Source organism: Athene noctua, chromosome 14, assembly GCF_965140245.1.
Source record: "Athene noctua chromosome 14, bAthNoc1.hap1.1, whole genome shotgun sequence".
Taxonomy (NCBI): domain Eukaryota; kingdom Metazoa; phylum Chordata; class Aves; order Strigiformes; family Strigidae; genus Athene; species Athene noctua.
Genome location: NC_134050.1, coordinates 21,409,905 through 21,425,382, shown reverse-complemented (window position 1 = coordinate 21,425,382; position 15,478 = coordinate 21,409,905). Strand labels below are relative to the sequence as shown.

Genomic DNA, 15,478 nt, shown 5'->3' with positions numbered 1-15,478 from the left:
CTCCTTGTTCTCCTCAAGTTCTTTATGCAAAACTAGACAGACACCGACCAGTAAATCCACCTTTAATTGGGGGGGTATATCGAGCCATGGGTGCCCTTATGTGAATGAAGGGCAGCAATAAAAACTTCCTGGCCACACCAGGGCTAGAGAGCCTTGCAAGGCAATGCGGCTCGCTGTGATAGCACCCTTGTGGTCTTCACCTCAGTGATGCAGGGAAGTGATCACCTGCTTTGCAGCTTATTTACTTACAGCAACTCACAGCAACTCACAGTGATTTCTGAATATTGCTTAATAATCTTGCCTACCCTGACTGTTCTGTGGAGGCTTACCAAGGGCTACTGTGTTCATCAAAACAGCAGTTTTCTGTGGAAACTTAGCAAGAATTACTGTGTTTGGCAAAAATAAGAAACGTGTCCTTGGAAAGCAGATGGGTTCTAACTAGTTTAGTCTTTGTAGTGGCTGGATAGTCATGCATGGGCAGTAGAAACTGATATAGTGGTGCTTTTAGATAAGACAGAGGTGGTAAACCAGCTGGAACCACTCTTGTTGTTCAAGAAATTGGCTGAGAGGATCTGCACATGCTCGGTGGAAAAGTACAAGGTGAGGAAGACTGTGAGCCTTCCTCCAACAGGCCCAGAGATGCCCCCCAGGAGTCAATGGGCAAGGCGAGAACATAAACTGCTGACACCAGGCTCTAGAACTAACCCAGCCTCACTTATGCGTATGGATATTTGTGCTATGTCATCCAATGAATATGTATATCCACACTCGATCAGTTTCTGGTCAAATGTGCAGTGGTTGTGCAAGCTTTGTGGAGAAATCCCCTTGCACCCTGGCACCGGAGTAGACATCCCTGCTGTATAACTGTTTGAGTTGTAGAGCCTGTGTCCGTGAATCAGAACCAGAAATCGGAGAGAAGGGCTTTGCAGGGAGATCAGTGTGGCACAGCCTGGTATTGGCACAGAGTCTGTGGTCTTCATTTTGGTTTGGGGTCTGTTTTCCCCTGTTGAAAAGATCCCGTCCTGCTCTAGACTGTGCATGTGTGCAGTGTGCTCCCTGCAGCTCCCTGCAGCACACACGCTCCGAGCCTCGGCCCCAGAAATCATGGATGTATTTTGCTGATCTCTTCATGAAAACTTTCATCGTAGACATCCAGCAGGGAAGAGGTCAGCCTAGTCCTCTTATATTCAAGAAAGCGGAAAGTAATTGAAACCAGAAGCTGGTGAACCCTAGGAGGAATGCAGCAATAAGCACAATTCCTTGTGTCAGAAAACAGCTGCAGTGATAATTTGTCTTAGTTGCAATTTGATGCACATATAATCTGCTTTATTCCAGGTGGTTTTACTACCTTTTGAAATAGCCGCTATAATGCAGAGCTGCAGTGCAGAAGAGGGTGTGACACCAGCCTCTGGCTTTCTTAGAGTGCTCATTTTCCAGGTAATATATATTTCTGAGAAAAAAACTAGCAAATTTACATACAAGCTCTGTAATTAGACCTTCATCTTCACTAGAGTAATTTCCAGTGCCCTGTAAGACCCGACTGGTTTTAGAAAGGCCCAGCAGCCCCATCCCTACTGGTGCTGCATCCATGGGCCAGCTCCTGTTGGGCTGTGCCTGCGCTGCTCCGGGTGCCTTGCAGCAGTGACGGGATGGGACCAGGTTGAAGTCTGACAGCTTCTCACCCAGTGATCTCTGCATTTGCACCACACCATTTCTTAACTTAGTTTATATTTTTTTCACATTTGAAAAGGTGTCTGTTAAAGGGAGCCATTGCTCTGAACATGGGTGTGCAGCTAAAACCTCGCTCCCAGGCCACCGGCACCCAAATTGAGTTGTGGTGGACCACAGTGACCTGGGTTCAGAGCAGCAAGCCCAAGACCTGAGCTGGTCTTGCTCGGACTGCTCAGCCCCAGAAGATGCAGCTTTGGGTTTTCCTGAGGGCTGGCAGGATCCTCCACAAGTGCAGAGGTGGCACTGGTGTGTGACCTGCCGTAGGGAATGGCTCCGTGGGTAGGAGACTGATCCTGCATGATCCTGGGGTTTAGATGAAATGGTTGAGCTGTCTTTCAGCCCAGGGAGTGCAACAAGAAGTGTCTCTCTACAGGAATAGGACCAAAACCCACACGTCCTGGGAGCAAGGTGTCCACCAGCTGAGCCCAGGAGCTCCCGAGCCGCAGCCAGGTTTCCTTCTGCCACCCCTGCTTCTGACACCGACTCTTAACACCTGTCTCCACTTCTGCTGGGAAGGTGAGGAACATCAGCCCAAAATCCCCAGGCTAAGAAGAGGTTTGATTTCGGGTCTCCAGTGTCCTGTCTGCTGGTCCTGCTGGGGGCAGCCAGAGCCGGTCAGAGGGGCTGAGCTCTGCTCAAGCTCTCCGAAGGCAGTGACAGGCTCTGGGACTGACACTCCAGGCTTGAGTGCTCAGCATTGGTTCTCAGCTCACGCTCAGTAGATCCCCCTTTCTTTTAGCAGACTTTGTGAACCATCCTCCTGAGGTGCTTAACGATCCTCTGCACAGCACAGGGAGCTTCATGTCCAGCCCCAAGAGTCTGGATTTCACCCTGGAATCCAGTACCCAGAAGCTGGCACCCAGATGTCCGCAGCCTGCTTTGAGTCTGGCCCAGTGCGGCGGGCGGAGGAAGCAAGCAGCCGATTCAATGTGAATGATAGAGCAAGCTTCTACTTTATTGAGAGAAATCACCCCTTCTATAAGCACTCTACAATAATCGTGCATACTGCTCAGGAATCTATTGGATACATGTAACAGGCTACATTATAATACCCCAGCCCCTTGTGGCATTTCAGACATGTCACAACATCTTCCCTCTTCTGAACCTGATTTTTCTCCCAGGGCCGTTCCTTTATCATACACAGGTCATAATGTACCTTAGTTTCTCTCTTTGTTAACATAACAGTCCTTTGTTAGCATAACTGTACCCTGTTTTTTTTCCTTCGTTTACCTCCGATGGCTGCAATCGGCTTCTGCAGAGACCCATGGCCTTGCTCTCTGCAAGCCGTTCTCCAGCAGCCCAGCCTCTGTCCCTTAGAGGAGACAAATTATTCCTGTGTGATCTCTGCAGAGTGGGAAAAATAGCCACTTTGCCAGAGTGAAATACGGTGTGTTTCTGAAGCAGTTGCTTTCTGAAAAACTTCAGACACGTGGAATAAAAGCAGTACTCTTTCTTGTGCTTGCTGAAATTTTGGAATTTCCTTGCTTGGGTTGAAAGACCTGCAGTGTCCTCCTCATTCAACTCTCATTGTCATTTATGAAAAGACGTTTAAGTTTTAGATGTATCATGGCACTTTGTGATTTTCACTTGCACGAACCTCTGTCATCCCTATTCATGCAGCTTGTCAGACATTCAAAGGCTCCAAGGAACAGACAAGTCTAAACAGAGCAAGGTTTGTTCACTTGTTTCTTGAGCCAGAAAAATCTAACGCGTGCTGCTCTTAAGAGCAAAGAAAAAAGGCCAGAGTCTAGATGTGCAGATTCATCTGCACTCCCCGAGCCTCTCAGCATTTGGGCTTTGCAGCGTAACAGACCCATCTCCGCCCTTGCTACGGGCTCCCTTCTGATCAGATTTTACAGCAACGATTATCTTGAGAAATGTTTTCGTGTAAGGATGGAGAACTGCTAGAGATAGGAGTGTGGCTGTTGTAGTGAAAAGTGGGGCCTTTTCACATCGCAGGCGCGTAACAGCAACGGCTGCTGTAGCGGGTTGCACGGTTCATGGACCAGAATGACTTATCTGAAGGGAATGAATGTGTATTTTTTTAGCTACGAGCCCTTGCTGGGCTGGGGAGAGCGGGCAATGAGGCTGCAGCTTGTGGACATACTGGACGGCCCGAGTCCGAGCATTTGAGACAACGGCTGCCTACAGATGGTTTTAAACAATCCGGTACGTTCTTGGTGCAGTGCCCAGCAGGAGAGCTTACCTGGGGCACTCCCAAGCTTTGAAGGCTTCACCTGTGATTGACATTTCCTCTTTTAAAAACCGGGTGCGAGACTGATGGCGAGGCGGGGGCTGGATGAACGCGGCCCTGGGAGAGCTTCTCCAGCCCCGTCCTGCCCCCGGGCCGCAGCGCTGCCCCCGGCGCTGCCCCCGCCTCAGCACGCGGGGGGTGCCTGTCCCTTTAAGAGCCGCGCGGGAGGGCAGCGCGGCCGCGCGGCGCGTGCGGAGCGGCGGCGGTTGGGCCGTTGGGCGCGCGGCGAGGCGAGGCGAGGCGGAGCGGGGCGGCGGCGGCGGCTCCCCGGGGCGGCGGCGGGACTCGCTCCTTCCTGCGCTCCCGGGCAGCGCCGCAGCCTTGTTCCGAGCGGGCGGGCGAGGCGGAGCGGCGCGGGGCCGGCCGGGCGCGCTGAGCGGGGCCCCGGCAGGAGCGGGAGATCGCGCGGGCCGGAGGTGACGGGGGCTGCCGCGGGCCGGGCCGGGCCGGGCGCTGAGGAGACCCTTGTGCCCCTGCAGGGAGCGGCGGAGGCGAGAGCGGCAGGAGCCGGGAAGGCGGCGGGAGAGCGGGGGAAGGCCGGGCCGCCGCGGTGGTGAGTGCGGGGAGTGCCGGGGCGGGCCCGGGGAATGCGGGTTTGTGGCGCCGGCCCCTCGGTTCGGGGGCGGCAGGGACCCCGCGGGGGGCGGGAGGGGCTGTGCTCGCCGCTGCCGCCGGAGTTGGGATCTCTCGGGGCGTTTGAGGGGCCGTTTCCCAGCCATCGGGGTCGGGAGGGGCTTTGCTCTTGCTTGTGGGGCGCTCTGGAGCCCCGTGCCCCTGGCTGCGGCGTGTTCTGGGAAGGAGGAGCCGGACCTGCGCCCCTCTCTGAGGGCGTTTGTCTTCCTCCGTAGGCTGCGAACCCCCAGAGCAGTTTCCACGCTTCGTAGCCTGGGGCGCGTTCCTTTCGGTGTCCGTCGGTGCTTTGTTGTGGTGGGAACTCGGGGCCAGAGGCGGGGGGGCAGCGGGCTCAGGTGGGGTCCTGGCCGCGGCGATGGTTCCTGGGCCTTGTCTGAGAGGTGCAGCCGAGGCGTCGTCTCCTTGCTGAGCAGAGAGACGCTCGCCTGCCTCTGCCGCCGAGGGGGTTTGCTTGTGGGGGTCCTGCGGGCCTTTCCTGCGGGCTTTCCCCAGACCGGGGCAGAGTACCTGCCCTTAGTTCAGGTCTTCGCCTCACCTAAAGCCCAGGTGCCTGTTTGGGGCACTCTGGCAGCCCCGGACACTGAAGCGGCACCTTTGGGGTTGCCCAGGGGCTCTGAGACACTGTGGGGTGAGAACTGCCAGCTGAAGGGCTGCTTGTGGCCGGTGACTGAACGGGAAGCTGCAGGCTCCTTGATAAAGAGGAGTCCTTTTTGGCTGGGTGAAGTGAACTCTTTTATCTCCTTGTCTGTCACCTGACGTGGCTGCCGCGGTGTGCCCGTGCGGTGCCCTCCGCCTGCCGCCACCTGGGCTGGCTGTCCCCAACGCGCCCTGGCTGAGCTCACAGGTGCTGCTGCTGACCCCCGGGCTTGTGTCGCAGGTCCCACGTAGTGGAGGATTTATTTCTTCGACGGATTACTTTCAGAGGACGCGGAAGGTGCAGAGGTGAACGCGACTTTTGGGAGAGAGCCTGGGTACCCTGAGGGCTGGGCCTGAGGGGGGCCAGGCTTGCCCCTGGTGTCAGCCCAGCCAAGTCAGCAGTGGGGTATCGGGGGGAACCACGGGGTGTGGCTGAAGAGGTGACCCCTGTCTGGCATGGCTGGGGGGGAGCCGGGCCAGGGGAGCGGGTGGATGGCGGGAGAAGAGCTTGCGGGTGCCCTGGGTGAGCTGGAGCAAAGCCGGGGGGCACGTCGTGCTGCAGCCCAGCCCTGGTGGGTGCTCTTGGGAGGAAGCGCCGCAGGAAGGACCCTCACCCAAAGCACCGGCCTGGGTGTTGCTGACGCTTCTCTCAGAGGCAGTAGGATCTCAGCAGAGGAATTGAGGCACGGGGGGTTTCCGGTGAGGGACACACCAGGAGGAGCTGGGCATGTGTTCTCCCATTGCTGAGGGGAAAAAAAGAAGAAAAAAAAGAAGGGAGACAAGCCCCCAAGCCTAGCTCCAAACCTCTTACCATGTGTGATTCTCTCCCTCACCCCCCCCAGAGCCACGCGCAGCCCAGACGCCCCTGCGCACCGCGGCCCCAACGTGGAGGAGGAAGGAGATCCCCTTTGACGAGGACATCAGCGACCTGATGGATGCCATGGGACTGGGCAGCAGCCCGGGAAGAGATGGCAAGAAGGCAAAAGAGTAAGGGCAGTGCAGGGGGGCGGGAATAAAGGAGGGGATGGCTTGTGTCTTGAGATGGTGCCACCATGGTGGGTGGGGGATGCTGAGCTTGTGCCTGTGGGTCTGCGCAAGGGGCAGGAGCAGCCTTGTGTGGCAGAGAAGAGCCAGAGCAGGCTGTCAAGGCTGTGTGAGGAGGAAGAGCCCTGCCTCTGGGAGAAACCCATCTGCCGCTGTGTCCCCAGCAGAGAGGAGGTCCGGCCAGCCCGCGCCATGCTGGACGAGTTGCTGGGACGAGGCTCCGCGTCCAGAATCCTGGAAGAGCCCGGCCTGGGAGAGCGCCGGGAGGTCACACAGAAGTACCACCAGAAGCAGCCGGGTGAGCAGAGCCAGGGATGCTGGGACGGGCTGCAGAGGTGGCAGCACTGGCTTGGGCGAGCGAGCTCGATTTCTACTGCCCTTGCAGGGGAAATGCCCTTTGCGCCCTTGCGGCAGCTTGGCAGCCTTTGCACAGGGTCTGTAACTCGGCTGCCTTTGGCCGTGGGCTGAGTTCCAACAAAAGTTTTCCCCAGCCGTGCTGAGGAGACCCCTTGCTGTCCGGTTTCTGGGCACGAGGTTTCCAGCGGTGTTTTCCCGGAGGCAGCAACATCAGTGGGAATTGCAGGGCGGGAGGAGGAGGAGGAGGAGGGCTGGAGCCTTTGCAGCCGGCTGCTCCTCTGGGTGCTGAGTCAAGGCCACTTGTCTGAACAGAGAAGGAAGAGGGTTGGCGCAAGGAGGATTATGTGTTTGGAGCTTACCAGCCCTCAGTGGCCTCCACAGCCAAGGGCCAGCCGGCAAGAAGGCAGCCTGTGAGGTATTGTGCTCTCTGTGTCTGTAGCTCCAGGCACCGGCCACGCTGCCCCTGCAGCGGAGCGGGCAGGGTCCCCGGTGTCCCCTCGCAGGCAGGGATGCAGCTGCTTCTCCTCACAGCAGGTTTTCAGCCGAGAAGAACGGTGAAGTTAAAGCAGAGCCCCTCTCCAAAGCTCCCCCGTTAGCCAGCCAGAGGCCCGTGCAGGGCCGCAGGAATCGAGGTGACTGGCGGGGCTTGAAAGACGAAGACTTTCTGGATTTGGAGCTGTCATCTCCACCGAAGGCCAGTCCTGCAGCAGCTGGGCGGCCTGGCCCCGCCAGACAGCTCCCGGCTGGAGAGGAGGCAGCTGCTAAACCTGCCCCAGTGGAGGAGGAGGAGGACTGGCTGAGCGCTGCCTTATCCCGCAAAAAGGCCCAAGCGCAGGCTCAGCCGTCGGAGGCAGCACAGCGGGATCCCTCCGGAGATGCCAGCGCCCCAGGTGCGTTTTGTGTGGTTGTCGAGTTTGGGCAGCAGAATGCAGAGAGGGTCCCCCCCGGCCCTGCAAGAACGACCAGCCACAAAAAGGCCAGAGCCGCAGCATCGCCCTTGTCCATGCGAGCGCTGCCCGGGCTTTGCCCAGCCGTTGCTGGAGGGGGCTGCCAGGCTGCAGGATGCCACCATGCCCGTGTTGTGGCGTGGTGGGGACACGGTGCCGGGGCACACTGAGCTCCACAGTGCTGCCTGTGGGGTTTCAGGGGGCTGCTGGGGACTTGCTCTCTCGGAGAAATGGGTGGGCCTAAGTTCGTGCTGTCCCTTCTCTCTCCCTCTTCCCTCCTGCTGCCCCAACCCTCGTGCCACTAGCGCTGTGTGCTGGCAGACCCCCTCCTGCCCTAGGCTGAGGCTGAGCGCCACTCGAGAGGCCACTGAAAGTGGCTGAGGGGACCCAGCCTCCTCCCTAGTTGATGGAGGAGGAGGAGGAGCTGTGCTTTTCCCCCAGACTTACTCTGCAGAGCGGAGTCCCCACCACTGTGCGTGGGGTGGGGTAGGAATGCGGGTCTGGATGAGCCTATCTGAGCCTCTGTCCCCATCCCCAGCTGCCAGAGTGTAGCAGGACCCTTCTCGCTCTGCCAAGGAGAGCCAGGCCCTCATCCTTGTGGGAGGGAGTGGTTGCCCTTGGCCTGTCTGAATCACAGACTTGTTCCCTTTTCAGTCCCTGCAGCCTTGTTCCCGGGAGAGCAGGAGACACAGGGCCCTGCCCCGCTGGCTCAGGTAGGTGTGCTGGGCCTGTGCCCCCGAGAGGTGCAGGATCGGGGTGGTGATCGTGAGCCCTCCCGTGCCAGCTCAGGGTCACCCAGCCCTGTCTGTGCTCCCTGGGCAGGGGGATGGCTGTGCCCTGCTTTGCATCCCTGGGAGCCTGTGTTGATGCAGGCCAAGGCTTTGGAGAGCCCCGAGATGCCCCGAGTTGTATTTGTGAGGCCAAAGCGTGTGTGCTGTGGCTGCTTTGTAAATCGTGTGCATTGCAGCCCTGCATTGCCTGCGCAGTGTTGAGAGAGCTCCCCAGGCACAGGCCGGGCAGAGCTGCCCACGGGGCACGTGCCTGCCTTTAGGGGCTGATGGCCACAGCACAAAGCCCCGGATGCTGAAGGGCCTGTGTCTTTTATCTGTGTCCCTGCAGGCAGAGTCTCCAGGCCTGGGCTTGCTGCATGAGAGGAAGCTGGGGGCTCCCGCGGCCCAGCTCCACGAGGGCTGTCGGGCAGCGCTGTTCCGTGCCCAGGCCCGCGTAGCAGAGTTGGAGAGCCAGGTGAGCCCCATGGCCTGCTGGATGGGGGAGCAGGAGCCACGCCTGCTCCCAGTGGCATCAGGGGCACAGGCAGAGTGGAGGAAGCTGCCCGTCCAGAGAAGGCTGCGGCCAGCAAGTGCTGCTGTGGGGTCTCTGTCCCTTGGGCGGCACAAGGACCTTCTCCCCGGGTGCCCGGCAGGTGCAGACATTGGAGCTGGCACGGGCTCAGGACAAACTCTTGTTGGAGATCCTCCGGCAGCGGCACCAGGAGGACCTGGATCTCCTCGACAGCACCCACAGGTACCCGCAGGCGAGAGCACGTGCTCCCTTCCTTTGAACGGGCCTTGCCTACAGCCCTGTCCCTCTCCCCGGGGGGGGGAGCGCTGGGGCGCTGCCCAGATCCGTCCCTGGGGCGGGCAGGCCCAGAGCTGTGTGGGTGTGGAGCTGGTGTGGGCAGAGAGGAGCCCCACAGATGAGCCAAGGGCAGGGTTTGCTCTCACCCACCCTGTCCTGTGGGGCAGAAGGAGGAGGAGCTGTTCCCAGGGCCAGCATGTCCCCAGGCAGGGCTCAGGCTGCGGAGAGCCACGTGTTTCCCCGCACCCCCAGCGCCGCCGCTCTGCTCTGAAATCCCCGTGTGAGCTGTGGGTGGAGAGGGCCGACTGCTGCCCTGAAGGTAACACTTCTTCCTACCTGAAGGTAACACTTCTTCTTCCTGCGGGCAGGAGCCAGGCGAAGATGTTAGAGGAGACCTGCAGGCAGCGAGAGCAGAGGCTGCGGCAGGAGAAGGAGCAGCTGGTGGCTCAGCTCCAGGGGCAGAGGCAGGAGGCGGAGCGGGAGCGGGCAGAGCTGCTGGCACAGCACTTGGCCGAGCTGGAGCGTCTGCGAGAGCTGCAGAGGTGAGAGTGGCACGAGCAGCGCAGGTGTGGGGCCGGTGCTGCTGGTTGTGGCAGAGGAACTGGGGAGTGGTTTGGGGCCAGGGTGACAGGAGCCTCCACAAGCACTGGGCTGTGGGCAGTTGGTGGCGTTTGGAATGGGGATTTGCTTTGTAGCCGGATAGAGGGAGACGTGGCTGGAGACGTCCTTTCCGAGTGAACGCGCTGTATTGTGCAAGATGCTGAGCCCAGTGTTTTATCTCCCCCAACCCCCTTTTATCCCGGTCAGTGAGTCACTGCTGCCCACACACTGGGGGTCAATGAGAAATCAGTTTCTAGTGGAGAAGCCCGTTCTCTTCCAGCTGTGGTCCGTGCCCAGTGCGGATGCCTGTCGGTGGGTGCCCGGGGACAGAGCCCCGTGCCAGCTCAGCTCCTGGGACCTGGTTCCCAGGCCCTTGACCAAGCCTCGTCCCCACTGCCTGTCCTGGGGAGCCCCAGTTTGTAACAGCCCGTGGTGGGCTCCTTGCCCGTGTCCTGCAGGGTGTCTGTGCAGGAGCTGCGCAGAGAGCACGAGCAGCAGCTCCAGCAGCTGAAGTGTCTGAAGGACCAGGAGGTTGAGGCGGTGACCAGCGCCACTTCGCACACCAGGTACCGATGGCTGCCATTGTGTCCCTGCGTTGGTCCCTGGCCGCGGTGTTCCCTGTGCTCCAGGGAAGCAGCCTTGGACCGTGGCACCAGAGGCCACCCCCTCTCCCAGGCCCTGCCTCCAGGGACGCTGAGCTCTGCTGATGCAGGAATACTGCTCTGCTCTGCCCCAGAAGGGTTCGGGGCAGGGCTGCCCGGCCCTTGGCCCACCACACGTCCCCCTCTCCATCGTGGGGAGATGAGGTGTGTCCCCCCGGGGTGACCCTCCCCTCGCTGCTCTCTGCAGGACTCTGAACGGTGTGGTGGATCAGATGGAGAAATTCTGCGGCACCCTCCGTGATGTTTTACGGAAGGTGGAGGCCACACAGCAGACGACCTCCCAGGAGCTGGCCATGGGGACACAGAAGCAGGAGAAGTGTCTCCAGGGTATGTCTGCCATTCCTCTGCGCCAAAATGGCCACGGGGTCCCCGCCGGGGCTGGGGACACCCATGAAATGGGGAGAAGGTGCTCCGAGTCAGGCTGAGGCCTGGATCCAAGGCTGGCAGAGCCTTGCCTGCCTCGGTCACTGGGCTTCTCAGGGTCTTTCCTTTCCAACATGGTGTCCTGGGGGATGTGCCGAAGGTGCTGAGCACAAGCGCGTGCAGTTCTTCTGTGAATACGGGGTAGACAGAGTGGGACTTCCCTCTTCGTGCTGCTCACGGCCCCGCTGCTGCCTCTCCCCAGAGCTCCAGGACAGCCTGTGTCAGCAGCAGAGGGAGGCGGAGGAGGATGGGTGCCGGTTCCGGGAGATGGTGGCTAAACTGGAGGCCAGGCTGGATGAGCAGACTCGGCTGCTGGAGGTGAGCCCGCCCTGTGCCCTCTGCCCAGCTCAGCCCTCCTGTCTGGGGATGGGCCGTGGGTCTTGCCCACTGGCGGTCCCTGGGCTGGAGCCTGCGAGTGGCATCTGTGTCTCCTCTGTGTCTGAACCCAGGAGCACCAGAGGTTGCTGGCGGAGCGCTCCAAAGTGGAATCGCTGGAGGAGGCGCAACAAGCGATGACCCGGCAGCTCTTGGAGCGAGTGGAGCTGGAGAAGGCGAAGGTGAGGTGGGGCGGAGATTTCCAGGTGCTTTTCTCAGGTCCTGTGAGTCTGAGCGGGGCTGCGCTGCGGCGTGTGGTAGAGGAAAGAGCTGGGTGCTGGGCTGCAGCGTCCTTCCTCTGCCTCCTCAATCCCACACCCAGTTGTGTGGCGAATCGCCCTCAGATCCAGCCTCTGGCACACGGGTGCGAGAGGCTGCCGTGTGCGTGCACGGTGCTGCAGCTTCTGGAGGAGCGTGGGGCCAGAGCTTTCCGCGCAGGGTTCCTGCCAGGCGCCGGGGGCTTGAAGCAACCTCTGGGTGTTGGCCGAGGTTCAGTGGCAGAGGTGGGTTTAAAGGAGAAAAACGTTCCAGCAACTGGGACTTAGTGCTTTCTCTCTTCCTCTCTGGCGACGTCTCCAGAGCGCGTTGCTGCAGGAGCGGCTGGCGGTGACGCGGCAGCACGCGGGGGAGCTGCAGAAGCTGGCGGCCGAGCGGGCTGAATTTGACGCCCAGCAGCAGCCACTGAGCAAGGAGCAGGCCACGGCCCGAGCGCTGCCCGTGGCCTCCCAGGGAGAGGGCCCCGAGAGGAGCCTGGCCAAGGTACCGCAGCAGAGCCCCTGCCCATGGCCTCCAGCACCCGCTTGGCAGGCTGCCGGGTGGGTCCTGCCTACAGGGGAGTCGTCGAGTTGTTGGAGGCAGAGACATCGCTTGGGGTGGTGAGAATGAGGCTGTTCCGGGAAGAGCCCGAGGCCGGGGGGTGAGGGTGCTGCTGGAGTAGCTAGTGGAGTTGCTCTGCGCCCCAGAGGGGCACACACGAGAAGCTCATCCGGGGCAGATGTTTCCCGTCTCTTGGAAAGACACGAGAGAGCATCCAGGACGGATCAGGTCATGCGCTGGTTTCCCCTGTGCCCATCCTAGGAGTGGGCCAAGGTGAAGATGTGGGCCCACACGCTGAGAGCCCAGGAGGAGCAGCTGGCGAGGGAGAAGGAGCTGCAGGACAAGCTCTGCCAGGAGCTGAAGGCAGAGAGGGAGAATGTGAGCGAGGCTGCACTGCGCATCCGGCTGCAGGAGGAGGAGATGAGAAGAATGACCAAGGTAAGCGGAGCGTCTGCGCTGCCGTTGCCAGCTGCGCACGGGCTGGCAGCAAAGCTGGGCTTCCACTGCCCTCCCAGAGCAGGGAGGGAAAGCCTGTCCTGGAAGGGGAAGGAGGGGACGCCTGAAGGAGTCCTGCTGGGCCCAGGGCAGCGAGGGTCCCTGTCCCCAGCCTCCCCAGCCGCTCTGCCTTGCAGCTCTCCTCCCAGAAGTACGAGGAAGGGCAGCGGGCCCTGCAGGAGGCACTCAGGGCCGAGTCGCAGGACCAGTCCAGGCTGCAGGCCCTGCAGTGGCAGTTGGAGCAGTTCAGGCAGCAGGAAGAGTGTCTGCAGCAGGCAAGTACCCCCTCGGCTTCCCTTCTGGGCCTGGGGCCGCCGTGCCAAGGGCCCGAACCTTTGCCGACATCTTCTCTCTCTCCCTTTCTCCCCGGGACGGGGCAGGGTCGGCTGAGCATGGCTAAGCAGATGAGCCGACTTGAGCAGCTGCGCCAGGAGGTGTCCAACCGCCCCACGATGGTGCGGCCCGCAAGGCAGGACTCGAGTGCCCCTCTGACAGGCTCCTCCAGTGTGCCGGGTAAGGCTCCGTGCTTGCTGCTGGTGGGGAGGGACGTATTGTACTCCCCTTCTTGGGAGGCTTGGGCTGCTCCTGGGGGCTGTTTTAGTTCCCCTGCGTATCAGCCTCAGACGGGAGGAGTTGGCCTCCTCGTCTTGTGAAGGAGCTCAGCGAAGCTCTGAGCCAGGGCAGTGCCAGGAGAGGGCAGAGGGGCCAGGAAGGGAGAGGCTGGTGGTGGGTTAAAGCCCGTTTGCCCTGGGAGCGCGGGGAGGACCCTGCTGCAGGGACCCGCAGGCAGCACCCGAAGGGATGCTGTGTTGTCTCCATCTGCGGATCCTCTGATGGTGGCAGCACCACACAATCAGGCTTCTGTTCCATAGGGAGCCTGGGAGGTGTCGAGGCGCTCCAGGCCGCTCTCGAGAAACTCGTGGCCACTGCCAGCTCTGCCGAGCTCAGTGCCACGGTGGCGATGATGAAGTTCCGGGTCCTGCAGGTGAGGTGGTGGGCGACTGGGGTGGGAAGGGGCTTCAAACGTGCTGGGTGGGAGCAGGGCTGGGTGAAACCTGATTTGAGCCTGGTGGGAGACAGCCCAGGCTGTGGCTAAGATCATTACTGAGCTGTGGGGCTGGGCGGGCTTGTAGAAGACCCGGGCACCTAGAGGAGGGATGGCAGAAGCAAGGACGGGTGGCTCCTCACAGCTGGTCTCAGGCTGATGGACAAGGTCCTCGGCACTGTGGGGTCGCACTTGTCCTCGCCGTGTCCCTGGCTGGGAGGAGCCAGCTGGCCTCTGGCTTCATGATGTCCCTGTCCTCTCCCGTCGGCCCCCCGATTCCCTGCTGGGTCCTTCCCCAGGCGGGGCTGCTCTTTGAGGCTTCCGCTGTGGGTCTTGCTCAGAGCGTGAGGTTGTGGGCTCGGGGCGGGGGGAGCCCCCACACCCCAGGGGGTGCCACGGGTGGTACCTGCCCACTGCTGACTGCAGGAGGGAGGGTTTGGGATGCTTCCCTCCCTCCCTCCTGAGTGACAGCCAGGACTGTCAGCCCCCTTCTGTGGCACCCTCTGATACCTCTTCCATCCATCCCTCTCTTTTCTCTTCCCTTCCCCTTTGCCCCCTTCCCCTCTCAGAACCGCGCTTACTTAGACGAGGAGCAGCTCTTCCTGGAGTCCCTGAAGAAAGCGCCCTACAACACCGCTTCTGTGCGAGGCTGAAGTGGTGACGCCCCTTGGGTTCCCTTCCAGGACACTCCAAAGTTAGTTTCACTGCCACATTAATTAATCGATTGTTCGCTGTGCCAGGTTGTCCGCTATTTCATCGTCAGCACAATCCCAGACCTTTTCTTTATGTTCCAGGGTGTTCCACTTCTTTTCTAGGGTTTGGAGATCAAAGTCTATCCTTGATGAATTTCTCGTCACTAGTGCAGGTTGTCTTGACCATGCTTCAAAGTCCCACTTGCCTGAGCTTCCCACCCTCATACTTGTTCCCGTGGGGGCGGTACCTGTAGCCACTGGCATGATCCTTCACCACGGCTACGAGCAGATGTGAAGTGGCCTGTGTCAAGAGCCGCAGTTTGTTTGGCCTCCATTTCTCTTGCCAGTCAGAGAGGGACCTGCGGCTGTTGACTGCCAGCCGCCGAGGAAAGTGGCTGAGCGGGAGCTCCTGGATGCCGCTGAACGTGTGCGGCTCCTCCACAGCCAGGGAGTTTGCTTTGCTCAGACAGACCTGTGTTTGGTCTAGAGATGCACAGAGCAAGAACAAATAGTAATTCATAGTCTCTCTGTGTAAGAGACTCAGAGCCTCTCTTTTTCTCCTTTATAGAACAGCAGCCTTTTCAATACAAAGCAGCAGCAGCCCGAACCTGAGATGGCACAAGTCCAAACTGAGATAGAAGATATTACTAATGCAGCAAGAGATGCTGAAAAAGAGCAAAGGCGGCAATCACAGATGTGAGAATGTTAATGTGTTCTTCTCTTTGGATTTCCAGGGCTTCCCAGCTCCATTGCTGCAGAGTTAATGTAAATAGTGTTGCCACAAGTTGGACAAAGAAACACTCTGTGGGCCTGGTTGAAGAGGCTACATGTTGGAGGAGGATTAGAGCAACACAGAACTTTGCTGCAGTTGCATGAGTTATTGGGGCTGTTGTCATAATGAACTAAACCCCCATCGCTTTCATCGCTGTTGCATGAAAATGTAAAACAGAATAAAATCCTCTGGTGCTGTAACCAGTAGTGTCTAATGTATTTAAATATACTTCTATTTTCAAAATCCTATTTCAGAATGTTTCAAATGGAATTGTGAGTTTCCATTCAAAATTGGTGCTATATCCTCCTGTGCAAGGCCAGTGAAGCTGAGCCAGGCACTAGGGCTGTTGTATTGTGGAAGCCAACCTGCTACTGCTTTGGGATGCACGGGATCAGAGCAAGATCTTCACACTTAAAAA

General features: G+C 59.5%; 2 protein-coding genes across 2 annotated transcripts; both read left to right on the top strand.

Moving 5' to 3' along the window:
- Positions 1–5,745: 5,745 nt before the first annotated feature.
- LOC141966240 (fas-binding factor 1 homolog) lies at positions 5,746–7,772 on the top strand. The gene is made up of 4 exons (XM_074918668.1): positions 5,746–6,241; positions 6,466–6,596; positions 6,968–7,070; positions 7,190–7,772. The coding sequence occupies exons 1-4, from the start codon at positions 6,186–6,188 to the stop codon at positions 7,770–7,772; spliced, it is 873 nt and encodes a 290-aa protein (XP_074774769.1). The 5' UTR covers positions 5,746–6,185.
- A 733-nt stretch (positions 7,773–8,505) lies between these two features.
- On the top strand, positions 8,506–15,194 carry LOC141965914 (fas-binding factor 1 homolog). The gene is made up of 14 exons (XM_074918106.1): positions 8,506–8,847; positions 9,026–9,126; positions 9,549–9,722; positions 10,239–10,346; positions 10,630–10,769; positions 11,068–11,183; positions 11,315–11,422; positions 11,820–11,999; positions 12,318–12,494; positions 12,689–12,826; positions 12,932–13,064; positions 13,424–13,536; positions 14,166–14,290; positions 15,023–15,194. Exons 1-13 carry the CDS (start codon positions 8,683–8,685, stop codon positions 14,247–14,249), a joined length of 1,737 nt encoding a protein of 578 aa, XP_074774207.1. The 5' UTR covers positions 8,506–8,682; the 3' UTR covers positions 14,250–14,290; positions 15,023–15,194.
- Positions 15,195–15,478: the final 284 nt, after the last annotated feature.